Raw genomic sequence first — 27,434 nt, 5'->3', positions numbered from 1 at the left:
TGGGTTTAAACAGATGTCTGGGGGTTAGGCATGCTCATGTACATGGCTTACAAACACGTGGTGGGTTTACACACATGGACAGGCATAGTGCACACGTGTATGCTTATACACATACACTCTAGCTTTACAGGAGTGACTGGAGATTGGGCATTCTTCAGTAGACGATTTACATATCTACACACAGAGGATTTGCACCTATGTTCAAGGAACAGGCATGCTCATGTACATGGCTTACGACATACATATAGTATATGTACACCACACTGAAGGATATTCATATCCATGGTTTATAGACTTCTGTTTGTACACGTGTGTGCCCATATTGTGTATGCTGGAACGTGTTCCTATGCATGTACACAACAGGGTTTCACAATGCTCCTGTCTGCCCCTGGGCATGCTAACTCCTTTGGCCTGCTGTGGGTACATGGGCACAGTACCAATTAGGCAGGGTTAAGGCAGGGGTTGGGATCGTCAGGGGCCACCGAGGCTGGGGACTCACAGTGTGGCACCACGATGACCTCCTGCGTGTCCTGGCCCACAGCGTTGCGCAGCGTGCAGCGCACCGACAGTGGCCGATCCACGTGCTGCAGACGCAGTGTGCTCACCACCTCAAACTCCTGCTCCTCCTCCCAGTATGTCACGTTAGTCTCCAGCTGGCTCTCCTCTTCGGAACTGTTCCCCAGCAGCATGGGCGGCAGCTCCCGCGGACACCTGCCAGGAGAGCCGGTAGGGTTGGCTGCCAGCCCCTTCCCCTTGCAGACAGGGAAACTGAGGAGAAACTGGTGGAAGGAGGCAGGACATGTCCAGTTCCTATGTCCCACTGCCTGTTTCCAAGCGGGCTCCTCCTATGCTCCCTCTACTGGTCAGCAGGGGGTGCTCCCACCCCAGAACTGACAATGCTGATTGCAAAATCCATTCTTATTTGACCCACCGGGTCACACAGTGTATAGAGTAGAGGCAGAACCTGCACTGAATCCTGCCTCTGTCCACTACATTAGAATCAGCCTGGCCAGGAGTGCAGAACTGATCTACAGGGTGGGTGAGATCTCTGGGGTTCAGACCCTGCACTTTGCTAGGCCAAACTGCCCAGGGGTAAAGGTAAGGAAAAGGGACCATTTAGGTCATACAGAGTAGGACCAAGGAGGTGGTGACTTGGCCTCCTAGGATGCAACTCCATGCCTGGAACAATATGCCAAGAAGAACAGGCGGGACTAGATAACCTTCACGAGCTTTTTCTAGCCAGCTGGGGACACTGGGAGACTGAGGCCTGGGTCTGCTCACCTTTTGAGGTCTCTGCAGGCAGACCAGATGATGTTCGGCTGGGGCATGCCCCGGCCACGACAGCGGACTGTCTGTTCCCCGCTGTCAGGGTGGCTCTCACTTAGCTCCAGCACTCGGACAGGGACTGCATGGAGAGGGCACTGGGTCAGGAGGCGGGAGGGTCAGGACAGTTAACAGGACTGACCCCAGGACCTGGCCCCGAGTCTCTCTTGGGGGAGGAGGGCTGTAGACTGCAGGTGAACATTAAATACCAGGAATCAGTGTGAAAACCGATGGGTTCCCTTCTGGGTACTTCAAAGGGAACGCCTCAGCAGGGTGCTAGTCTGTCTTTAACACCTCTCTGAGACTTGCTAATCTCCCCTTTTAACAAAGGGAGGCTAGGCCTCAAGCTCAGAGTCCTGGACCACCAAGCTCATGAAGCCAGCATTTAATAGCATTGTTTGCTCTTCTCTGAATTTATTTTAGTGGTTGCTTTATATTTATGACATGTGATGCCGATTTTCCACCTACAATAGAGAGGTTACATTTTGTCTTTCAAAATAAATTTGTTTTTAGAAAGTCAATTGACAAAACATTAAGTCATTATCATGTCATTCCTCTGCTCAAAACCCTGCCATGGCTCTTCATTTCAGTCATAGTAAAAGCTGAAGTCTGCATCAGGCCCACAAAGACCTATGCGATTTGCCCTTCTCCCAGCCCCCACTGCCCTATCCCCGTTCTGACTTCATCTCCCACCACTCTCCCCACCAGCCCTGTTCCAACCACACAAGCCTTTCAGCGATTGCTCTGGCCTTTGCACTGCCCGAGGTATCCTTTCCCCAAATATCTACTGAGCTAATGTCCTCACCTTCTTCAAGTCTTCATGCAAATGTCACTTCCTCAGCCCTGATCACTGTATCAAAAATGCAACTCTCACCATCAGTCTGCACCCAGCACTCTCAACTTTCCCTACCTGGCCCCTGTTTTTCCTCTCGCGCAGTGTTAGTCACCTTCTAAGCTATGTAATTTGCTAGGGTTTTCCTCCCTACTGTTAGTGTTTGTCTTCCCCTACTCGGATGCAAGCTGCACAAAGGCAGGGAGGGAAGTTCAAGAACGTTGAACAGACAGGCATATGGTAGTTGCTCAATAAATACCTATTGAGTTAATAGTACAGTATAAGTGGAATGTGAGAAGGGAAAATCATGGCCTTGGTACCTAAGTGCCTGAAGTTTTGGAAACACCAATCTAGCCGGATGGCCTCCTTATACAGCTGGGGAAACTGAGGCCCAGAGGCCAGGTTCACACGGCAGTGGGTCAGTGGCCTAGGATCCATCTCCTGAGTTCCAGGCTCCCTCTCCCACTCCTCCCACGGGTGGGTGGACAGTGCAGGAAGGGAGAGGGAATGGGGGCAGGGAGGGGAAGAAGGGACATGGGGAGGGGCGTGCTCATCACCATTGATCTGTAGCTGGAAGGAGAGCTGGACCTCAGCGTCCTCATGGAAGGCCCGCATGGTGTAGTGGCCAGCCTCTGCCACCTTCACGCGAACCAGTGTTAGCTCTGACACATACCTGGGGAGCAGGAAAGGCAGCTGTCAGAGTCGGAAGGACTCTTACAGTTCTCCCCACCCTCCTGGTATAAACAGGAACAAGGCCCAGGGAGGGGATGGGCTTGCCAAGGTCATCTCGGCATTGGTAGCAGAGCCGGGACTCAAACCAGGTCTCGTAAATCCTCACCCATAGGCGGTTCCCCTAGGCCAAGAGGGAGGGTTGAGAAGAACTGTGGGTGGGGGTGGGGAGCATTGAAGGAAAGTCCTATTTCTCTCCCCTTCAGAAAGGTGGACACTGCTCCATCCTAACCTATCACAGTCTCTGTCAGCCAGAAAATCTCCAGCCTCAGGGATACCACAGGCCATGAGTGGCCTGCCTGGCACCCTCTTCCCCAGTTTACTTCTTGGCTGCTACTGCTGGCCCCACCCATCACAAGGACAACTAAACATCTGGGTGATCATCTGACCAACGTCTGTTTCCTCCACTAGACTAGAAACTCTAGGAGGGATGAACTGTCAGCTCTGGTCGCTGCAGCATCCCCAGCACCTGGCACCTAATATGTTCTCAGAAAACTGGGCCTAGGTTTGTGGCTGAAAGCCGAGGGCTGCCTGGCGGCTGCAAAGAAAAATAACTTCAAGAATGGGGTGGGGGAGCGAGCTGCTCACCGGGTCTCCGACATGTTGCGTGTGGACAGGGCAATTTCGCCAGCGCTGGAGTCGCCCAGGGTGCGGTTGTCTTTGAACCACAGGACAGTGGGCGGTGGGTAGGCCTCGAACACTACCTGCAGTGTCCGGCTCCGATGCAGCTCAGCAAATTGTAGTGTGCCCACCTCTCCCAGGAGCCGCACGTAGCCGCTCTCTGCAAGGGGTGACCATCAGGGGCGGGGCCCTGGGGGCAGGGCACCAACTGAATCTCAAAGGAGGCCAGCCTGTAGGGTGGGGCTTCAGGCCTGGGGACCCTGCCGGCCATGGAGCTTCCGGAGCTGAGGTTGAAATTGGGCTGGGGACGGGGCCTGGAGAAGGGGCCGAATTTGTGGCTAATGTGGATGTTGGGGCCGGCTCCCAGGTTGGGACCAGAGTTGTACTAACAGTTCTCTGTCCTGGATCAGTATTATGACTGATTCTGGGACTAGTGATAAGGTTGAACTAGTGATAAGGCTGAATTTGGGGATGGGGCTTCCTGGACCTGGGATGGCAGTTGGGCTTGGAAGTCAGGTTGAGGCTGGGGCTCTGGCTAGTCAAAAAGTCTAGGTTGAGATAGGGTTGGATTTGGGGCTGACACTGCATTTCAGTTTGGGTTTATCCTGGAATTGGGGTTTTGGTTGGCACAGAGGCTAGCTGGGGCTGCACTGGAGTGTGGCTGACTATACCCCGGGGCTGTGACAGGCGCTGGGTACAGCTCAGACTGGGGATTGGGCTGAGCCCAAGGCACGCACCAACCACAGTGATGTTGATGGCCTTTTCATCCTGATGGTCGTTCACACTCTCCGTCACATTGCAGGTGTAGGTCCCCGAGTCTTCTAACTCGGCACTGGGGATGTGCAGGATGGAGCGGATGTGGTAAGGCATATCCAAGAGGAAGTCAGTCACCGGTTCCACCAGCCGCCCACTCTGCAGCAACAGGTTGGGGAGGCCCCCCAAATCAGGAGGGGCCGGGGAGAAATCAGTCTGCAAGCCAGATATCCACCTGTTCCTGGCCCCTCCTCCGACCCCTGCCTGGCCCCACATTACTTCTTTGCGGGGGTATGTCCACTCGAAGTTGACCACCTCGTTCCCGATCACAATGCACATGAGGGTGATGTTCTCACCCTGGCGGACCACAGTCTGCACTGCGTTCACAGAGACGTTGATGGATGACACTGGTGGAGAGAGATTGGCTTAGGTCTGGGGAAGTCACCACCAGCCACTAGCACTTCAGCTTGGGGATAGGGTAGGGGGCTAGAGAGGGAAAGGATGACTAATGTAGAAGATTCATTCATTCAACAAATATTTACTGAATACCTACTACATGCCAAGTACTATTCTGGACACTGGAGCAACAGTAGTGAACAAAGTGGACAGAATCTCTGTTCTTATGGAGCTGACATTCTAGAAGGGATAACAGTCTGGAAATCAAAGTACCCTCTGGAGATCTATGTATAGGAGAAATGTATTGAGCACATACCATGTGCCAGGTACTCTCCATCTTTTATTTTGTTTAATCTTCACAATCGATCCTATGAGATAGGCAGCCATTGTTATCCCCACGTTACAAGAGGGGAGGCAGGCTCAGAGAGATTATGCGCTTTGTGTAAAGTCACTCAGACAGGAAATAGCAAAGCTGGGATTTCGACCAAGCTGGCTCTGAAGCTCGTGCCCTCACCGACCATGTTACACAGGCCAGCTCTGCCACTATCAAATTCTGCGACAGGGGACAAACTCCATCCTCTCTCCGCGCCTGGGTTTCCTCATCTGTAACATGGGGAAAACACTATCTCCCTTCGAAGGCTGTGGGGAGAATCCACTGGGAAGTGGAGTCGCACACTTTGTAAACTGTAAAGGGCTATTCCTCTGTGGAGAGTTATACTTGCCTCTGCTGAGCATCAGGCCAGAAAGGGGGCTCACCCTGGAGTCTGTAGACATAGTAGGCATCGGAATCCACCTCCCTGTCCCCAATGGTGGTTTTGCAGATGTAGCTTCTGTCCTCAAAGATACCAGAAAAGCCACGTTGGTAATCGTAGGGGACAGGCAATGCAATGTCCCCTTTCTTCTCGTGCAGTGTCACCACCAGCTGTGGGTCTGTTACTCGGCATGGAATGGTGATCTCAGTTATTTCCGTGAGAAAGATGAATAGTTCCTCGGCGTCATTAGGGAGGAAGCCCACGGTGGGATCTGCCAGGAGTAGAGCAGTGAATGAGTCAGGGGAACTGGGTTTCTGGCCATCCCCTGAATTGCTGTGTGGCAAGTCATTTGCCATCTCTGGCCCTCTGTCTCCCCATTACAGAATAGGGATGCTCCCAGAGGAGCATAAATCAAATGTTAGAGCTGGTCCCTTTCAGCTCTAATGTTTGATATTGACAGTGCCAGGGTAAGAAAGAAGGCAAGTCACAAGTTGAAATCCAGCTGATATCTCGAGCTTGGAGAATGGGGAAGATGGGATGTGGGGTCAAGAGGGAGCAGATTGGAAGCAGCTGAGAATATAGAGTTATTGGGAGGCAGGAATGGGGTGACTGGCAGGAAGCAGGCAGATCATCCAGACCAAGGAGTGGGGGCGAACACACTCCCAGACTGAGCCAGGCTGGTTCCACGATTGTCTGCTTTTCTAGGATGGCCGCATTTCACAACAAACTAAAGCACTCTCTGGACTTCCCCTGATGCCTCCAGTTGACAAGAGGGGTAAGGAGTGGTCACACAGGCTGGGGGCCCTTACCTGGCACAAAGATATAGAGCCGTTTCCGCTCATCGGGCTCCAGTCCACGGGAATCATTGTGGGTGCAAAAGTATTCTCCCGTGTCTAGCCCAGTGAGGTTGGTCAGTGTCAGCACGCTGGAGAAGGTGCCATCCTGGGCCTTGGCCATCTCCTGTGGGGGCTCCTGGGACATCCGTTCCCACACCACCGGAGCTGAACCCGAGCAGGTCAGAACAAAGGTGCTGGAGACATTGAGGACAAGCTCTGGCCCCGGGGGTGTGATGACCAGGCCCTGAGAGACGTGTGGTTCCAGCAGTAACAGGAGGGGCAGCAACAGCAGCTGGCCTTTGGGAAAGGAGGTATCAGACATCAGGGAACAGGGGCTTCAGCACCTCTCCCAAGGCTGAGCCTGCAAGGAGGCCATGTATGCACAGCCCTCAAGTCCTTGAGGAGCACAGCTCCTTTATCCGACAGACTGGGGCTCTCCAGCCATGGCTCTGAGGACTGCTTGCCCAGCTCCAGGGCCCCACGGATTCCTCCGGACGGCCTATGTCAGTCCCTTTAGACCCCAGCCTCTGAATCCTTCAGCAGTGCCGTGTGTAGGCAGTAGGCACCAGAAGGGGCCAGGAAATCCTCGGGAAGCAATTCCCTGGCCTCCAGTTCCTGCATTGCTTCCCAGGTCACTTTCTGAGCCTCTTCCCTACAGCTCCCTGCCCCCTCCCCCGACTGCCCAGGTTCTGCCCAAGGCCCAGAGGTGGCTCTGGGTGGGAGAGAGATGGGAGGGAGGGGCTCAGGTAGCTCAGAGTGGGGGCAGAAAAGATGCTGAGGCCCCTTTGGGCTGGAGGGAACTGGGGTTGGGGGTCTGTGTGTGTGTCAAGTGATTGGTCCCCCTCCATGATATCCCCTGGAGAAGGATTTTGCAGGCCACGCCCTCCATGCCCCCTGGTGATAAAGATCAGGAGGGGAGGTGGGCGGTCAGGCAGCCAGTCCATCTTATGGCCAGCTGCTGGGCAGGCTGCTGGCTGGTCATTAATTGCTGGGTCAGCCGCTCAGCCCCTGCAGAGCTGAAGACATGTTAACGGGCAGGAGTGAGGGGTGGGGTGTGCTGAGAAGCCCAGGAGGGACTTGGAAGCTCCCAGCCAATGAGGGGTCCAAGCCGGGTGCCACAGATCCACCAGACCGAGGATGGGAGGCCAGGGGTGTGTGCCAGAAGGTGGGATGGGGCCTGGAGGGCCAATCAAAGGATTTGAGCTGATGGTTCTGGACAAGCAGGGGCCCACTGACGCTTTCTGGGCTGAAGGGCTGGCAGCTGGAGGCCTCCACAGAGCCCACTGGAAATCCTGGAAACTAAAGCCGAAGAGCAGGGCAGTGTGCCTGCCACCAGCACACATCACCCCTGCCAGCTCCAGGGTTCCACTCCACAGCCCCCCGGGTCCCCTACCTTATCTCCCATCTACCTACCTTTAAGGGCCAGAGCTGGCATCGCACCCGGAAGCCGCATGGTGTCCTGCAGAGTTAAACAGGAGTCAGGGCCCAGGGCAGGTGGAGGCAGCGCCAGGGGCTATCTCACCACCTGGCTCCTGCAGAATGAGCCCCAGCTTGGGCCACCCAGCCTTCATGTCCGAGGGGCTGAAGTCAAAAGCCACCATGTCCCAAGCCTGAAAGGGCACTCATGACCACAGGCTGTCTCCTCTCCATCCCGGACTTAGCCTTGGGGTCCTGGCCTTTGCTTTGGCTCTGCTTGTGACTCTCATGTGGCCTCGGCTGCGTCCCCAGCCTCTCTCCGGGTCTTAGTTTCCCCGCCTGTACAGTGAGGGAGGGGAAGTTGGGCTGGATGGTGTCCAGTAGCCTACCAGCTCTGACAGCCTGTCCTCCGGGTGACAGTTCCAATACCAGGCTGTTATCTGCCAGGACAAATATTTGGGAAAGTGTGATGAAAGGCATGGGAGGAGGAGGGGGGAGGCCAGAACCCAGAGAACTCCCGCAGCTCCACGAGCACAACAGGAAATGGAGGAGGCTGTGGGCTGTGGGAAGGCAAGCGGAGGAGCCGGGGCTGTGGAATGTGGGAGGTGGGCCTGGACACCTTTACTCAACCCAGAGCATACAGGGAGGCCCAGGGGACAGCGGCTAGGGGCTGAGCCCAGGAGAGGTCCCATCGAGCAGCCAGGCCTCACAGGTCCTTGGAGACCAGTGAAACCAGGCTCCCCACCCCCACCTCCAGGGTGCAGATGGGGAAACTGAGGCTCTGAGAAGGTGAGAAGTTTGCCCAACATTCCACAGCAGAGCCTGTCTGAGAGGGAGACAGAGAGAGAGAGACCTGGAATGATAGAAGTAGAAAGAGACGAAGACACAGAGACAGAGGAGGTGCCCAGAGAGACAGCACCAGAGGCACTAAGAGACAGAAGCAAGGACAAAGACACAGACAGAAGCAAGGACAAAGACAGAGACAGACTGAATGGGGGTGGCCCTTGCTCTCTTCTATCTTGGAAGACACACCTCAGGTCCCAAGAGACCACCAGGAGACAGGTATGCCAAGAGTCTGCCTGCAGCATTGGCAGGAAGGAGGCCAGAGGACAGGGGTCGCAGAGCATGAGTTTGGGAGGTGATGGCGTGATGAGGCAACAAGGAGCCCCCTCTGGCTGTGGGGCTGCCCAACCTGGCCTGCCTCTGAAGGCCACGCCCAGCTTGTCCCTACCTCCCCATCTCACCCCTTTTCGTTTTCAGTTTAGGGCTGCGGACCAGGTTCAGGCCCCAGCATGCCACCTCTTGTGCCATCGCTCTCCCTGTGGCCTAAGTCCCCAGCTCTGGAAGTGGATGATGGTGAGTACCTCACATACCAGGGCTGCATTCACATGTCAGGGGTGGGACAGAGGCAAGGCTCCTCCCGCCTATGGACCCCCAGTCTTAGCTCTGCCCAACACCCCAAGAAACAGTCTAAGCAAATCAGCTCTTCTCCTCCCTCCTCCCTTTCAGACTGCCTGCCTGAAGGTCTCCTCATTTCTTCCTCTCCCCTCTCTGAACTGCTCCTGACTCAAAGCCCAGCCCTTCTGACGCCCCCTCCAGCCTCTGCTCCCCACCATCCCTCTGCCCCAGCCCCTCCAGCTGGATGCCAGGCCTCCTTGGTCAGGAGGGAGCAGCGCCAAGGCGGAGCCAGCAGCCCCCACAGAGGCCCATCTGCCCCTCCGTCGGTGCCCCTCTGGCTGCCCCCTTCCTGCTAGAGATCTCAGCCAAAGAAAATCATTAGCAGAGGCTGGGGGAGGGGGTCACTTCAGCTTCCCTGCCCCTCCTCTCCCAGTCTCCCTGGCTGGCCACACTGTTTATTATTCTAAAGGAGGAATTTTGCCGGCTGGCCAGGAGAAGGGAGGTCACTGCAGCGGGGCTGGCCTGGCTCTGGAAGGCTGGGCTGGCCATGTGGGCTGGGCCCTCATGGCATGCAGCCCCCGACCCTGCTCCCATGTGGCACTCCATCCTCTCCCCTTCAGGCTCTCTCCTGCTGGGCCTGGGGCTGGGGGTGGCTCAGAGACTCTGAGCTGGGGGGATGCTTTTTGAATGGGCAGCAGAGGTCCAGAGAAGGACAGAAGCATGCCCCAGTCACACAGCAAAAAGGCAGATTCAAGCTGTGGGAGGAGGACAGGCAGGCAGTGTGGATGCCGTAGGGAGGGTGTAGGCACCCCCGGATCTTGGACTGGCTTCACTATGAATAGAGCAATCAGCTCCCCTCATAAGCGCCCTGGGACCCACTGTGAGACTGAGTGAGTCTCCGGCCTCTCTGGACTCTGCGTCCCCATCCATATAGAGAGGTTGGCAGGTGTCATCTCAAAGAGCTGTCCTTATGGTGAAGCTCTGCCTTTCTGACAGGCCAAAGAGAAGATTCTAGTCACCATGAATCTTATCAGGGTCTTTTGAGGAGGTGGGGGCTAGTAAGCAGGAGGGGGCTACATTCCTCAGGCTAGAGTCACATAAGAATCCACCAGCCATCTCACTCCACGAATGGAATTTCCATGACTATTCAGCCACAGACTTGCTGTGTGGGCTTTGACAAGTTGTTTCCCTCTCTGGGCCTCAGTTTCCCCATCTATACAATTAAGAGTTAGACAAGAGGCTGGGCACCGTGGCTCACGCCTGTAATCCCAGCACTTTGGGAGGCTGAGGCAGGCGGATCACGAGGTTGAGAGATCGAGACCAACCTGGCCAACACGGTGAAACCCCGTCTCTACCAAAAATACAAAAATGAGCTGGGCATGGTGGTGGGCACCTGTAGTCCCAGCTACTCAGGAGGACGAGGCAGGAGAATCGCTTGAACCCGGGAGGCGGAGGTTGCAGTGAGTTGAGATTGTGCCACTACACTCCAGCCCGGTGACAGAGTGAGACTCTGTCTCAAAAAAAAAAAAAAAAAGAGTTAGACAACAGTGTTTCAACAGTGTTTCAGGGGACTTTCCACTGGTGATGTGGAACCCCAGGAGGTGGCAAGGAAAGAGTGGTAGGGACAAGAGGCTGGAAGGCCACGGATGGCAGAGCAGGGCTTAGGGCACCCAAACATGACCTCCCAGGCCATCTTGGATGACTCCCTGACACCCCCCATTGTCCACCCAATGCGTTAGGCCTCTTTGTGCTTCCCAGAGGCTGCTCTGGTTCTAGCCAATCCCAGGGAGGCCCACGCAGCTGACTTGGTGGTAGTGGGCTTGCCTGTGACAACTTCCCCTCTTTAGCAGGACTGTACTCTAGGGAAAGGCCACCTAGGACAACCTGGATGTCACAGTCAGAGAGCAGGCACTCTCCCCATCTGCTGTACTCTCCTGCCCAGGGAGGCCTCTAGAGCAGAGAGAGGGAGGGGACCCCTAGGTGTTCCCCTTTTGCCCATGAAGAGAGTGCTGTGTGCCAGGAACCCCCTCCTGATTCCTCCTATTCTGGCCAGGTTGTAGGCTCAGAGGCCCAAAGTGGAGACCATGCCCAGCTCCTCACGTGACTCAGGGGGACCCCTTAGGGGAGCAGAGTGAGGACCCTAAGCCCAGGGGAGCAGAGTGAGGACCCCAAGTCCAGGGGCACAGAGTGGAACCCCAAGTCCAGAGGAGAGGAGTGGGGGGGCCCCAAGTCTAGGGGAGTGGAGTAAGGACCCCAAGTCCAGGGGAGCAGACTGGGAACCCCAAGTCAAAAGGAAGCAGAGTGGGGATCCCAAGTCCAAAGGAGCAGAGTAAGGACCCCAAGTCCAGGGGAGAGGAGTGGGTGCCCCAAGTCCAGGAGAGCAAGCATGCTTGGGGAGTCATTCTCAGAGCCCCAGACTTCCCTCCTCCCAGCACGTACAATTCTCCACTCCTTTCCCACCGCCTTAATCTAAATAAATCCAGCCCATCTTGGCCACATCCGCCAGCAACAGCTTCCCTCCCTCAGGGTCCTGAGGCTCCCACGACACAGGCAGGCCAGGGAGGGGGCCCTGCATTGCTGCGGGGGTTGATGGGGGGAGCCTGCACATGGTCAGCACATACACACAGCACAGATGCACAGATGCCTGCCTACGCACTTCCTTGCACGCTCCTCTGAAACACATACGTATGCAACAGGCCATGTGGGTGCCAAGCCCTCATGCAGGCACTAAACATGTACACACCCACACAAAACACATGTGCGCAGCTCCCACTGTGCCCAGCACCCATGGAGATGCACCCGTGTGCAACAGTTCACATGTGTATGGAGCACACACAACATGCACAGAACATGTGCACATAGAACCCCAAATTCACCTGAACACACAGCCATATGCATGAACAGACAAGCCAGAAAGCCCATGTTACTGCACCAGGAACCATTCCGAGCATTTGGCACGTATTGGCTCACTTGATCCTCCGTCAACTCTGTGAGGTAGATACAGTGATCATTTCCATTTTACAGTGGGGAAACTGAGGCAGAGAGCATTTAATAACTGGGCTAGGAACACAGAGCCAGAAGGGGTAGAGCAGAGATTAAAGTGAAGTGGTGTGACTCCGTGCTCTATGCCAGCAGCTCCACCTCTTCTCTGACCAACGTGCATGTTTGGTTGGGTCTGGGGAGAAGGCAGTGGGGACTGATGAAAACAGATGGATTTGAGAGATACTTAGCTGAGAATCGACAGGACTGGGTGATTTAATATTGAGGGGTTGGAGAAGGAGGTATGCACCTCTGTATCTGGTTTGGAATGCTGGGAGGCAGAAGTGTATATGTGTGTGTGTGTGTGTGTGTGTGTGTGTACACGCGCACGTGCTGAGGGGACGATGCCATTTTCCGAGATGAGAATGAGGTCAAACAGCAGGAGTGAGAGCTGCGACTGAGCAGGTTTAGGATAGGGAGGGTCTGTGGGCACTGAGGGGACAGCGGGATGCTCAGTCTGGAGGCTGGGAACAGGCCGGGTAGAAACAGCAGTAAGATGAGAGAGAGAGGGCCGTGCTGCAGGGCGAGGGGGGTGCTGGGGGCAGGCAGTCTCAGGCCTGGGATGCTCTGAATAAACCAAATGCCTGAGGGAGGAGGAGGCCTGGCCATGGGGTTATGGGGTCAGAGTCTTGGAATGTCAGCACGCCAGAGCCCTCAGGGATCATCTATCTGATCTAACTGCCTTCCTGTGCTCCATTGTGCTCGTGGGGAAACTGAGGCTTAGGGAAGGAAAGCAAGAGGGCCCACTGTTTTGGCCTAGACAAAATGGGCTCGGGTGGTCAGTGGGGCTGAAGCTCACCTGCCTGCGCAGCTCCCCACCTCCAGCCCCTGCTAAGATGTGAGGCTGGTGGCTCAAGGCCCCAGGCTTCAGGCTATAGCTGCCCCTGCCCTCTCCACAGCACACCTCTGTCCTGCCACACATTGACCTTTGTTTCAAAGTCACTTTCTCTGCATGGGCCCAGCCAGGCAGGGATTGGCGGCTGAGACTCAGAGGAGGTAATTTGCTAAGTTGTTGGGAGAAGTGAGCCACAGACTCCAGGCTCCTGACCCAGTCCAGTCTTCTGTCCTCCGTACTGGGGCACTTTACAGGCCTGGGACAGACTTTGGAGCGGGGTTGGGGTGGGAAGTAAGAAGACCTGGCTCTAGTCCCGGCTGTGACACCCACTTATAGGATAGTGGTCCCCCCTATCTGCAGGGAATACATTCCAAGGCCCCGGTAGATGCCTGAAACTTTGGATAAAACCAAACTCCATACATACTATGTTCTTATCTCTACAAATACATACCTATTATGAAGTTTTATTTATAAATAAGGCACAGTAAGAGATGAACAACAATAATAATAAAATACAACAATGATAAAAATATACTGTAATAAAAGTCATGTGACTGTGTTCTCTCTCTTAAAATATCTTACTGTATCGTATCACTCTTCTTCTTGTGAAGACGTGGAATGACACGGTGCCTACGTGATAAGGAGGAAGTGAGGTGATGGCGTAGGCATTGTGAAGTAGCGTTAGGCTACTACTGACCTCCAGACATTATCCGAAGGATCAGGTCATCTGCTCCAAGTGATCCTGGACCACGGAGCCATGATGGTGTTGATGGCTGGATGTCAGGAGTGGACTTCGTTGATGACTAACAGGAGGGTAGCGTATATGGACAAAGGGATGATTCACTCCTGGGCGGGACAGACAGGACAGTGCAAGATTTCATCACACTACTTGGAACAGCACAAAATTTAAAGCTTGTAAGTTGTTTATTTCTGGAATTTTCCATTTAATGTTTTTGGACCACAGTTGATCTGGGGTAACTGAAACTTCAGAAAGTGAAACTGCAGCTAAGGGTGACTACTGTACAGTCCTGACCCTCTCTGAGCCTCAGTTTCCTTATCTGTGCAAAAGGGTGGGCAAGACTGTCTTGAGAGCACTTTCAGGGCTGACATGCTGTGGCCCTCAGGCTCCACTCTGGGAAGGCAGCTGTGCTTAGCTGGAATGCTGGGCTTGGGGTGGGGGTGCTGGGGAGGGACCCATGTCATGACTCAGCTCAGAGAAGGCTGCCAGTTCCAGGCCTGGGAGTCTGTGGGGGCAAGAGGCATCTGGAGCCAGGGATGGAGTCCTCCCGCCAGCAGCTAAAGAGTAGGAAAGGGACAGCAGCACAGCCTGGGTCTGGCGGCGAGTCTGCCCCATGTGGCTGTCCCCAAGCAGGCTGAGATGTGGGTGTGATCGGGTCATGTGGTCAGGGAGCCCCATCCTGGGAGCCAGAGAAAAGAGCAGGATCGGAGGGTGAGGAGACAGTTACAGGTGGAGGGGAGAAACTGGGGAAGTGGCCGAGGCTCCCACCTGCCCCCTTCAATCCTATGCTCACTCCACTTCCAGTTGTTAGAGAAGGCTCAGTGCTCCACCCCTGCACCATGAACCTCCCCAACAGCCTCGGAATCACTCTAAGGGCTACAGAAAGAGAGCAGCCTGGCACAGGCCACTCAGTGTTGGAGCCATTCTCTGTGCCACGCTGCTTCTAGGCCCGGGGTCCTCTTTATGTTTCCAGGTGTCTGCAAAGTCCCCTGAACAAAGCAGCAGAAATCGACTAAGATGGGGCCTGGTGTGTGCTCCCACTGCTCTGGAAGTCCAAACTGGATGGAAGAACGGCACTGGTTCCCTGGAAGGCTGCTCAGCCCCCTGCACCCACCCATCCAGCACAGGCTCGGCCGCCTCTGGCTGTCCCACCACCAATCTCCTCACCTCCAATCTGTCCCCTCCACCTGTTCTCACACCCCAGCCAGAGGGACCTTTCTGAAATACCTATGTGACCTCTCCAGCCCTCCTCTGCTCTCCATGCCCCTCAGGCAAAGGCTGGCTTATCTGCCCAGCTTTTCAGAATCTTCTGGCCCTGGCCCTGACAGCTCCCTCACAACTGAGGGAGGAAGGCGGCTGCCCCTCCAGCTCCCCAGGGCCCAAGCCAGGCCCTCACACTCGTCACTCACTGCGTGCTCCTCTCCCCATGAGGCCTCCCCAGGGAACACAATGGAAAGAAATGACCTATTTTCTGGAAGTCCAAAATAAGATGAAACATCTGTCTGGAACGGAGCCAGGCTGATAAAGAATGGGCTGATCTCCCCAGCCCGAGCCCCGCTCTCCTGCAGCAAACACCCCCTCACCCGTCAGAGTGCGTGTGCTTGGGGGTGGGGGCAGCGATGCGGCTGGCTACTTGGAACGGTGCGTGGGAAAGCGCTCAGTGTGTGCCTCACGGCTGCTGGGGGCCCAAGGGAGGGGGACTGGGTCCCCAGGAAGGCTGGGAAGCAGCCTGAGAAGGAGGTCAGTGAGGGAGGGAGGTCTGCTGCACACCCTGCCCACCGGCTGCAGAGCAAGCACTTCCTGCCTCCTGCAGTGCCTTGAGGGTTACACCCAGGGCCCGGTGGATTCCTGGCCCAGAGTCCCCCCACCAACCTCGGCCCCATCTGGGCCTCCAACAGCCTTAAAAATAACAATAATAATAACAGCTACCTCTGATTTAGTAAGTTGACCCTTGAACTACATAGGTTTGAACTGTGCAGGTCCACTAACACGTGAATGTTTCACACATGTGAAACATCCACATCCTTCCCACCCTTCCACCTCCTCCACCTCTTCCGCCTCTGCCACCCCTGAGAGCAAGGCCAACCCTTCCTCTTCCTCCTCCTTCCCAGCTTACTTAACGTGCAGACGAGGGTGAAGACTTTTTCAGTGATCTACTTCCTTAATGAATACTGAATGTATTTTCTCTTCCTTGTGATTTTCTTTCATCTAGCTTACTTTATTATAAGAACGTAGTATACAATATACATAACAGACAAAATACGTGTTAATTGACTTTACATTATCAGTAAGGCCCACAGTAGGCTGGCTATTAGCAGTTAAGTTTTTGGGGAGTCAAAAGCTATACATAAATTTTCGACTTAGCGGTTGGTGGCTGTCCCTAGCCTCCTCATTGTTCAAGGGTCTGCTGTACTTATCACCCACTATCTATGCTAAGCTCCTTATATGAATGGTCTCACCAAGTCCTCAGAACAATCCCATGACATCAGTACTGCTTCCTCATTTTACAGATGTGGAAACTGAGGCACAGAGTGTTTACATTGTTTGCCCAACAGCTTGCCAGTGGTGGCTCCAGTGTTTAATCCTGGGCAGACAGGCTCCAGAGCACACAGCCCAGTGCCCATGAGACAGCCCCTCTGTGGCAGGAGGCAAAGATGAGGAGCCCTGCAAAAATGACAGCCCCGTACCTGGCACAGAACAAGCTCAAATAAAAAAAAAAAAAGTTAATTAGCCGGGCATGGTGGCAGCTACTCAGGAGGCTGAGGCAGGAGAATTGCTTGAACCCGAGATCGCGCCACTGCACTCCAGCCTGGGCAACAAGAGTGAAACTCCGTCTCAAAAAAATAAATTAAAAAATAAAGTCGTCAGCCTCATCTTTTCGCCTTCTTTGTCCCAAGTTCTCCTTTCACTCTTTCACGCTGTCTTTTGAGCTGGGTAAAGCTGAAGCTGACAGTTTGAGTGGGAAACAGTCACTCCATTTTTCACAGAGCCCTACAATCTTAGTACATTCCCCCTATTCACATCTCCCCCACCTTCTCTGCAATTGCACACCTCCCATGACAGGGATCTCACCACCTCACCTGTGGCCCATTTCATTCTTAGCCAGCTTAGAATCTTCAGAGGGCAGACTATTGAGAATTGTTAATTACGCTGAGTACAGTTTATCTCACTGTATTCTCTGCTTATTGGTCCTGCTTCTATCCACCAACCACCCTCTCCCCAAACACAGGACATCTTTCTAGTTATTGTTCTGATCCCCCCCAATCTGGAAACAAACAGAAGCCCCTACTAATGTAGAGCCAGACACTCTGCTAAATGAGATGATCTGGAGATTTTGTTTCATCCTCACCACCACCCTGTGAGGGGGGGTACACTCATTATTCCCATTTTACAGAGGAGAATACTGAGTCTCAGAGACTTTTGGTAACTTTCCCAAGGTCACACAATAAGTAAGATGCAAAGGAACTGGAATGCAAACTCAGGCCAGCCTGACTCCAAAGCCTATATTCTTTCTTTTTTTAGATACAGGGTCTCACTCTGTTGCCCAGGCTGGAGTACAGTGGTGTGGTGGCATGATCATAGCTCACAGCTCACTATAGCCTCAAACTCCTGGGCTCAAGTGATCCTCCCACCTCAACCTCCTGAGTAGCTGGGACTGCAGGTGCGCATCACCACAACTGCCAAAACCTGAATTCTTGCCCGTCATGCCAGACTGCCTGTCTCCTGACCAGAAACAGTTCTGTCCATCTGTCCACAGAGAAACGTTCTCCCTCTAATGGCATCCATATGGAATCCAGGATCTCAGCGATGAGAAGATCCTCAGGGATCTGGGTCCCGCCTCTGCTCTGACTGAGGGGCAGTGTATGCGGGGGGCCTGCCCCGGGTCACCAATAATTTTAAAGTCGAGCTAGGGATAGAACTCAGGACTAGGGATAGAACTCCACAATTTCGCTACAGAGGCTGAGGGTGGGCACACAAGGCTGAGAGAGGGTCTTTGCTTAGGAAAGCCAGGGTCTGGCAGGGGCAGTGCTCCTGCGAGACAGAGCATCCAGGCAATCAGCCCAGGTGTGTGGCTGGCTCTGCCACAGGCCTGCTGTGCTCAGGGTCCAGGCCTGCCCCTGTGGGGGCCCCAGCATCCCCTTCCACTGTTTGCAGAGGGCCAGGGCCTCTGTAGCTGCAGAGTTCCAGGCCTCCACCATCCTGCGGCTGCCCTCCCCGCCCCCACCCCCCAGAGCCTCATCTCCGGCCGGTGCCATGGCAACACAGAGTGCCAGGCCCTGGCAGCCAAAGGAGCCCCTGAGAGGGGTCCCAGGCTGAGACTGAGGAGGGGGGTGCGGCAGGCGCAGACAAGCAAACCTTCTGTTCCCCGGGCTGCTGCCAGCCCGGAGCAGCCATGGGCCGGGGTGGGGGCCGCAAATAGAATGGGTTCTCAGAGCCAAGTGGGCAGGGGACAGGCAGGCCTTGGGCCATTCACACTGACCCACCAGCACACAGCCTTCCCCCACAGGCCCAGAGCCTGCAAACAGGGGAGGGGTAGCTAGCTAATGAGTAAACCCTTCACTTATCAGTGCCAATTACCGAACATTGAGATTCCCCTCAGAGCCCTCCTGGGCGGCAGAGCAGGAGGGCAGAGAACCCCCGTGTTTCACTGACCCTCTCACTGTCTCAGCATCTGTCCTTCCACCCCTGTCTTCGGTCATTCACTTAACCTCCCCTCTGTGCCTCAGTTTTCGCATCTGTAGATTGGGGCTCATCACTGGGTTGTCAGGGCTATTGAAGGAGTTAACACAAGCAAAATGCTTAGAACAGGGCCTGGCACACAGCCCTCTGCTAAGTTGGTGGCCACATTATTATTATTCATTCACTCGAGGGAGAAGAAGTCACTCACTCACTCGGCCTTGCGCGCACAGCCAAGACTCCACGGGACTAGGCTTCTCAGCAAAGGGATGCATGTGATAAATGAGACAGTGCAAGAAGGCCTCTCCCAAAAAAGGCTCCTCAGGAAAAGGTAGCTGCTGATTATTGGTACAATCAGTAGCAACAGCCCTTTTCAGTGTCCTGAGGCTCAGTGAGGAGTGTCTCATCCTAGCACACTCAGGGATTCAGTGGCCAACCTAAGGCCAGACCCGTCTAATAACCTTGAGTCCACTGTCTGTCAATTACTTCTTTCCTGAACCTTTGTCTTAGTCCTTTAATCTGACTTCCCACAAATCAGGATACCTACCTAACAACGATCTGGACTCTCTCCAAGTTCGTAATATGGGATTAGGCCTACAGTAGGTGCTCAATAAATGCTTACACGACGTGAGAGATTAAATGGCTCCGTAGGGTCAGCTCTTCAGTCCTGGGCCCTCGGCTGCCTCCTAATAACACAGGATTCACTAGGCTAGGGAACTGGCATGGGTAGGCAATGGTGACTCTTTCCTTCCAGGGAGGTGATGGAGATGAGCTGGTGAGGGCAGAACAGACATATGGCACTCTGAAGCCAACAGGCTGCGCCTGATGCCATCCAGGGCAGGGAGCCCCGCCAGGCTGGGAGCAGTGGTTCCAGCTGGAAGCCACTTATTCCTGGGTCCAAGCTCTAGTTCTCTGAGTTTAACTTATCCGAGACTCAATTCCCTGGGAAATGGCATGGGAGACCTCCTTTTCCATTTCTGGGAGGGCCAGAGATGATGACGTACAGCACTTGGCACATCATAGGTGCCCAGTAAATGGTAACTAATAAGAGTATATGATTACTCCAGTGGGGAGGGGGGTATGGCTTCCTGGGGGAGGTGGCCTTGAGCTAGGCCTCCAGGGTTTCTTGAGTTTTTTGGCAGATGATGCCAGGGAAATGTATTGCCAGGGCTCTGTGAGAGACGGCAAGGCATCTGGGAGAAATGGCAGGGAGAGATCTGTTGGGCTACAAACTGGGGCTCTTCAGCAAACAGGTAGATGATGCTCAGGGAAGGAGGCAGCAGGAGGCCAGGGAAGGAGGCAGGCAGACTTCAGGAAAGGTCTGCGGTGCTGTGTGAGGATTTGCTCTGGACCACCAACTTTTCAAGGCGTTGATAGTGACGGCGGGTAGTAGCTGCTGGCTGGGCAGGGCAGTGCTGTAACTCCAGGCACTGTGGGGAGGGGGCCTCCATGCAGGAGGATGACACCAGCAGGCTGGCATTTACTGGGAGGCTGTGGATTAGGATGGGGACAGTGGAGGCTGCAAGGCCAGTGTTGGGGATGAAGCCGTCCCAAACTCAGCCTGAACTCCCTGGCAAGACAAGCTACATAATTTGTGGGGCAAGCACAAAATGGAAATGCAAGGCTCTTTGTTAAAAATTATTAACAATTTCAAGATGATGACTGCAGAGCAGTCATCATAGGCCCTTCTAAGCATGGGGCCCTCAGGAGGATGAGTGCTCATGAAGCCATCTCTATGCCCTGGACTAAAGGGGAGGCCATCTGTCTGTCTCCATCGATTTATCCATCCATCCATCCATCCATCCATCCACCCACCCACCAATCCATTTATGCATCTCTACATGCATTTATTTATCTAGTGACTATTTCACTATCCATTCAGCAGACAGGCCCTGAGTTGGACACTGATAAGGACGCAAATACAGGTGAGATGGGAGCCATCCACAGTCCACCAGGTCAAACCTGCACCTTTACCTTCAATGCTCTGGGCCAGGAGGGGCCAGGGCTTCTGTGACATGTTTAGAAAGCTGAGCCCTGCCCCTCTAGGGCTAACTGGAAACCCTGCCCCACCCTATAACCACTGAGGCTCAGCCTCAGAAGTGGAGACGCTGGTGGTGTCACTGCCCTTGGGTTTCCACTTCTCAGAAGGGAAGGTAACAGAGCAGCAGCAATGAGGATGTGGTAAAACAGTCACAAGAAGCATGGTAGGAACTCTCAGGGACTAAGGGCAGAGCTGGATGGACCTCTGGGGGTCACTAAGCTTCTCCCTTGGCTTCTCCCCACTTTATTATAAGAGGAAACTATGATTAGAATGAAGAAGTGGCATGGCCAAAGGCTGGGGGTTCCAGCAAACCACCCAGGAAGATTCCCATTTCTTGTTGGGACGGCTTTGCTTCTTTTCAGCCCATAGCCCAGACAGACCTGGAGGCTGAGCCCTGAACTACAGAGGTGGAGCTGGGTCTCTCCAGGCCTTCAGAGAGATGGTAAAGACCCAGCACCTGTGGTGGAACAAAGGCGAGCCCAGGTCCCAGGCTCAGTGTCATCACCAATGATCTGTATAGACCTTAGGTGCAACCCTTCCCCACTCTGGACCTTAGTTCCCATCCATACAATAAAGCAGTTGAATCAGGTGACCCCCAAAAGTCCTTTTCATCTCTGACATTCAGGAACTTTCAGACCCCCTGACCCTCCCAAGGGACAGCCCTCTCCATCACAGGGCGGAGAAGCTGGTACCTCTGGCAGATAAAAGGTTTTGGGCACCTGAGACATCAAATAGCCCTGATCTGAACTGAGGAGAGGAGGGGATTTTAATGTGGTTAAAGCAATACACTTTGATTTTCAGCCTCCTGCACCAGGCTGGGGGTGGGCTACCCCAGGAAGCATCTGGTGGATGTAGGAGGCGGGGGCAGGGTGGGCTCTGGGGCCAAGGCTTGGAGGTTCAGGAAGACTTTATCCTGAGGATCTGGGCCTGAGGGCTCAGGAGGGATGTGAGGTGGGCTTCCACACTGGAAGCAACAAGTATGCGAATTTCACACCCACTCCACTGGAGGTAGGTCCCTGTGTCCATTCCTCCCCTCACCTCCGGATCCCATCACTCATCTGGGCCAAAGCCTTGCTTCCTCTTGAAATTAGAGCATATGAGGTTCGAAAACTCAGCACTGGAAGAGACCTAAAGGGTTACAGCATCCACACACAGCCCCTAGTGGGCCTACCTCCCCGACCCTCCCTGCTCAGTATCCCAGGAAAATGGGCATGTGGGAACTGTGGGAGCCCTCTGAGCTCCTGAAGAAACTGAGCACGTTAAGGGGCCACACTAATTGTCAGAAAGTTCCTCCTTGTTATTGCAGGTTAAAGTTTTCCATTAGTGGTCATCGATCCTGACCTCTTTCTGTAATGTGTAGAGAAAGGGTAAGAAAAAAACCCTTTCATTGTGAAGTTAAATATGCATGATCCCTGAGTACACAGCAAGGCTTGTGCAGCTGCCAATCTGGGCTGGCATGGCTTGGAATCCTGAAATTGTTTTAGGGCTGGAAGAAAGCTTTACCATCATCTGGGTCAACCTCCTTGTTTGACTGATGGGAAAACTGAGGCCCCAGGAGGAAACGACTTGTGCACAGTCCCATAGGGTTCTAGGGTCTGATGACTACCTCTGGAATGCTGAGGGCCCCCACAGCTGAGGCACATTCTCAGGGTTTACACTGGATCCCCAGGGGCATCCCAGGCCCCATCCAGCCTCTCATCAAGGGGATCTGGAGTCAGAAACAACCAGGTGCAAATCCCAGCTCCGCAACTTCCGAGCTGTGGGACTTTAGGCAACTGACTCTGCACACTTTCTTACCTGTAAAATGGGGAGAGTTTAGCCGGGTGCGGTGGCTCATACCTGTAATCCCAGCACTTTGGGAGTCTGAGGCAGGCGGATCACTTGAGGTCAGGTAGTTCGAGACCAGCCTGGCCAACACGTTGAAACCCCATCTCTACTAAAAATATAAAAATTAGCTGGGCATGGTGGCGCACGTGCCTGTAATCCCAGCTACTTGGGAGGCTGAGGCAGGAGAATCACTTGAGCTTGGGAAGTGGAGGTTGCAGTGAGCCAAGATCATACCATTGCACTCCAGCCTGGGCAACACAGTGAGACTCCATCTCAAAAAAAAAAAAGTGGGGAGAGTTTATATATCTAATTTTGAGGTTGCTGTGATGGTTTTATTTATTTTTTATTTCTTTATTTTTTTGGGGACAGAGTCTTGCCCTGTCACTCAGGCTCACTGCAATCTCCGCCTCCTGGGCTCAAGCAATTCTAGTGCCTCAGCCTCCTGAGTAGCTGGGATACAGGTGGGCGCCACCACGTCTGGCTAATTTTTGTATTTTTAGTAGAGACAGGGTTTCACCATGTTGGCCAGGCTGGTCTCAAACTCCTGAGAGTGATCCACCTGCCTTGGCCTCCCAAAGTGCTGGGATTACAAGTGTGAGCCACCGTGCCCAGCCTCGATGGTTAAATTAATCCAGTAAATATTTATTAAGAACGTCCTGAATGCCCAGCATGTTCCAAGCGCTGAGGAATACAGCAGCAACTTTGAGGTAACAGACGTAAAGCACAATTGAAGTAGACACAGAAAGTGCTAAGAATGAGTTGGTTCCTGTTATATCATCATGCTCACACTGCTTCCCAGCTGAGGTGCTACAAGCCCTGACCCTGGGAAGGGGCTCAACACCCCTTCCCTTCCCTCCTAACGCTCTGGGTCAGAAGACAGGGGGCACCGAAAAAAGATTCCCATTCTAAGAACCCACTGCCCACTGGGTTCTGAATCAAATGCAAGAAATGGGTGGGCATTTCAGAAGACCTTTTCATCCCTTTCTCCCTTCCCACTGCATTCAGCAGCAGCCTGTTCTGAGCCAATGCCCAGAGCACCCTCCTGTAGCCTAGAAGGCAGTTGGTCTCTGAGTCAGACTGTGGCCAGTGCCTGGAGGATGGACACGGATCTTTGGAACATACATAGTGTCCAGGTCCCTTCCATGAGCAGAGCCTTTTGCAGGTTGCAGATTAATTTCATAGCCAAGTGTTCCAATGCAGGAGGCCAGGAGAGCAGCGGTTCTCTCAGCCAGTGGCCAGAGGTCTAGCTGTGAAGTGCAGGAACTGTGGTAAGCACCTTGCCAATGCTGTTGTCTCATGGAGCCCACACACGGTCCTGCTGCTCACAGAGAAGGAGATTGAGGCCCAGAGAGGCAAGGTGCTGCCCCGGGGTCACACAGTCAGCCAGAAACTGACTCAGGGTCAATGCATAGTCATCTGATGCCCAAGCCTGGTGCTGGTTACCCACAGCGCTCACTGCCTCCCAGCTGCAGAAGGAGCCCAGAGATGGGATGTGGGGGGTCTGAGGTTGGCCACACGGTGGATTTAAATCGAGCCAGGGCAAGCACTGGGTCTCCGGACTCTGGATCCACGGTGCTTTCCACTGCCTGCCCCACATCTGTGGGCAATCATAAGTCCCAGCTCTTCTTCCCACAGAGGAGGGGGGCTGCTGATAACTGCCGTCTGGGAGGAGGGTGCTGACCAGATGGTCTCTTTCCTCTCTCAAGACCAAGCCAGGGCCCGGGCAGACCTTGGAGCAGTCAGACCTGAGGCTGCACTTTCCGCTGGGGAAGGTGCTGAAGCCAGGAGCAGGCTCTGCAGGAGGATGGAGATTCTTCCCTCTGACTAGGAGCTTCCTGGGGAGCACGAGGTAAGCCTTTAGAGTCAGGCAGACTTCAGCCTAAACACCGCCTCAACTCACCATATGGCCCTGGGAAAGTCACTTAGCCTCTCCAGACCTCAGCTTCCTCATCTACAAAAAGTAGGTAATAACATTGATTTCAAAAACTTGCCATGAGGACTCCAAGGTGTGTGAAGTACCAGGCTCTATGCTTGCATGAGGTAGGTGTTCAGGGACTGTATGTCCCTGAAGGCTGTGGATTCAGCGTCTCCTGCTTGGAGACAGGGGAGGACTGCATGACTTCAGAACTTGTCACTAGAGGCCTCTGTGCAATCAGGAGGTCACAGAGGCAAGCAGAGATACTCCTCCCTGCTTGCAATGGAGAAATGCCATCTGGAGGAGCCACACGATGTCCTGGAAGGGCACCTGTGCGAAGGCTGGAGGCCTGGGTTCTAGTCTCACACTTGGGAGCAGAAGGTCTTCAGTGAGCTCCTCCTCCCTTTCACCAGGACATTTTCTCAGCCGCACTGCCTATCCAGGGCTGGGCACTGGGGGCAGAGCACAGGATGGGGAAACCTTAAACCTTTCCCCAGGAGAAAGTGCAGCCTCAGGTCTGACTGCTGGGGCCTGAACAATCTCTGATGAACAAACAGAACATAAACAGATCACCAACAGGGGAGGGCCAAGTAACATGGCTTCAGCACAAAGCGCAGGGCTAGCACTTGGAAGACAGGAAGAACCTGGGAAGGCTGCCTGGAAGAGGTGGAGTACAGAATATCCCTGAAAGAAAAGTGATGAGGAAGGGCATTCCAGGAAGGGGGAAGAGGGAGGGCAAATGCCCACAAGCAGGATGGTGCGCATTCCTTCTGGGAATTCTGGGATCTGACTGGCGGGAACAAAAGGCCCAAGTTTGGAGTAATGGGGCACGGGGAGATTCCAACCTCTCCAGGCTGTGCCACTTACTAGCTGTGTGGCTACAGTTATGTGGCTGTGTGAGCCTCAAGTTCCTCATGTATAAAACGGAGGTAAAAACAGTCGCTGCCTCTGGGGTTGCTGGTGAGCATTACATGAGATCAGTCTCATAAAGCACTCAGCACAGTCACGGCGTGCAGTAAGTGTCGAGCAGTGGCAGCCTCTGTTAGGAGCTGGGACTTTCTCCAGGCACCGGGGAGCCATAGGCGGATCCCGGGCAGGGAGGTGGTGTGATTGGATTTATGCTTTAGAATGGCATGGAGAAGGGGTACAGTCCAGAAGGAGGGAGACAACGAGGAGGCCTGAGCAGCTGCCTGGGACCAAGGGAAATGGCCCAGTGGCTGACCCCTTCTTCACAGAGGAGCCCCCAGATCTGACAGCCAGGTCCCAGCCCCCAGCCCCCGCAGCATGACCGCTAGGGGGTTGCCATGGCCGCCCATCACCCTCGAACTTTCCTAGCCCTCAAACTTTTCTAGCTGCTGGGGGTTTAGAAGGATATCTTAGGAATCTAGAAAATTTGCAAATCCATTTAAATCCCCAAAGGTTGCCTGGCGGCTGACTGGCCTAAAGCCAGACCGATTCTTAGAAACAAGGCTTGGGCCAAGGAACAGTGGCTATGGTCCTGAGGTCCCCAGTCCCCTGCTTTCTGTGTACCCTGCCTACCTTCTCCCAATTCCCCTCTCGCTCTTCCCAGCTCTCTCCACTCCCCATTGACTGTGCTGTGCTTTGGAGGCCCCCAGTCAGCACCCAGAAACCCCTGAGGGTTGTTTGATGAAAGCAGGGGCAGCAGGGATGATTAGGTGGAGGCCACTCACCCCAGAGCAGGGAAAAGGAGAAAACTGGCTCCTCCAGCCCTGACATCACCCACAGTCTCCCAGCTTCCTCTCATCTGGTTTTGTTAAAAATATCTTCCTTTTTTTTTTCCCCTCCCACTCAAAGAGATGTAGGTTAGGGCAAAGGGACAGGGCATGGGGCTGGGGTTCCCACTTTTTCCAGCACTTACCTTGCTGCCTATGGCTTCTGGTGTGGGCACAGTTCCAGGCTCTGGACAGTCACCCCTTCCAGGAAGTCCTCCTTACTGCCCTCTCCCCGTTATCAGAAAGACTGCCAGTCCCAGAGTGGGTAACACCTGGGTAGAAGGACAGGCAGGACCGGTGCAGGCTCCTGAAGGCTCAGGAGAACAGAGGGATGGAGGAAGAGGGCTGCTGCACGGGAGAGGAGTGGCCCAGCTTCGTTTCACTCCCCAAGCATCCTTCGGGAGGAGCAGAGCCGTCAGAGGGGCCGCCCTGGGTCTGGCTGTCTGCGTTGGGCAGGGCGAGCGCAGGCTGCTGCTGGGCAGCTGGGCTGAGGGGCCGGCTCTCTCCTCCTCCTTGTTGATCTCCTCTCTGGCTCCAAGTTGCTCACAGAGCGATCCTGGGTCCCAGATAGGGCGGGCAGTCACTGCTGGCTGCTGGCAGCCTCAGGAGCTCACACCACTGTGGGCTTCCATGCCCCCCCTTCCCCCGCCACTTTGGGGGAAAGGCTGCAGGGTGGCTTCTGATTGGCCCAGCTGGGAGAAGGGGGGGTGGTGGGGCAGGGCGGGTGGACGCGTGCGTCTGTTTTCAATTTCATTTTTTTTTTCCCCTCTCTCTTTTCCCCCAAGTTTTTTGTTTTTCTTCTTTTCCCTCTGCTTACTCCCTCCCGTCGCCCATTCTCTCAGGATGTGAGGGGATGCTTAGAAATTCCACAGCCCACGCCAGCCGCCAGCCGCTGAGTCACTTTTGTCAAAGAGTGGCCTGGGCCCCACTTTCCTGATGCCCATCTCGGGTGGCGGCCTCCCCTTGTCATGGCACCCATGGAGATCATTTCTCAGTGCCTCAGTTTCCCCATCTGTAAAGGAGACTCTGATCATCTCTGTGGTTGATTCAGTCAACCTTCATTCATTGAACAAGCATACTGAGCACTTACTACATTCTAACACTGTACTGAGTGTGGGGGACAGTAGCAAGACATGGTCCTGACCTCAGAAGCACCCAGGCTAGTGAGCGAGATATTCATTGGGCAAGCAGGTGCCTGGTGGGCAGACAGGAGGCTGAGAGTGCATTTAGAAGGACCCCTAATGGAAGCCTGAGAGAATCAGAGAGCACTGCTGAGAAGAGGTGACATGGAAGAGATGGAAAGATCCTCCAAGATGATCAGCCATTTTTCAGAAGGACAAACCAAGGCCCAGGGGTGAATTGGCACAGAGAGGGAACGTGATTTGGCCAAGGTCATCCAGCACAGATCGGATATCTCTGGATATTGACAGATACATTCCTTTTCGCGTCTCAAAGCCCCTGGGGTGCAAGGAGAGGATTATTTGCCCCATTTTATAGATGGGGACACTGAGGCCCAGAGGAGCAAAATAAGCTTCCCAAGCTTACACAGCAATGGCAGAGCTAGGGCAGAAC

The 27,434-nt window shown here is 54.2% G+C and overlaps 1 protein-coding gene across 1 annotated transcript in view; it reads right to left on the bottom strand.

Moving 5' to 3' along the window:
• PDGFRB (platelet derived growth factor receptor beta) overlaps positions 1-26,516 on the bottom strand; it is a 41,895-nt gene extending 15,379 nt beyond the window's left edge. The window contains exons 1-10 of the mRNA XM_003266630.4: positions 26,009-26,516; positions 7,656-7,701; positions 6,216-6,539; positions 5,411-5,677; positions 4,538-4,665; positions 4,243-4,417; positions 3,473-3,665; positions 2,713-2,828; positions 1,282-1,405; positions 500-711 (exon numbers count right to left, since the gene is read on the bottom strand). Of these exons, the coding sequence (XP_003266678.1) occupies positions 500-711; positions 1,282-1,405; positions 2,713-2,828; positions 3,473-3,665; positions 4,243-4,417; positions 4,538-4,665; positions 5,411-5,677; positions 6,216-6,539; positions 7,656-7,695 (1,579 nt within the window). The 5' untranslated portion in view covers positions 7,696-7,701; positions 26,009-26,516. The remainder of the gene's footprint in view (positions 1-499; positions 712-1,281; positions 1,406-2,712; positions 2,829-3,472; positions 3,666-4,242; positions 4,418-4,537; positions 4,666-5,410; positions 5,678-6,215; positions 6,540-7,655; positions 7,702-26,008) is intronic.
• Between the last annotated feature and the right edge of the window lie 918 nt (positions 26,517-27,434).

The sequence above is a fragment of the Nomascus leucogenys genome, chromosome 2, assembly GCF_006542625.1.
Source record: "Nomascus leucogenys isolate Asia chromosome 2, Asia_NLE_v1, whole genome shotgun sequence".
In the NCBI taxonomy this organism is placed as follows: Eukaryota; Metazoa; Chordata; class Mammalia; order Primates; family Hylobatidae; genus Nomascus; species Nomascus leucogenys.
This window is presented reverse-complemented; position numbering and strand designations above follow the sequence as displayed.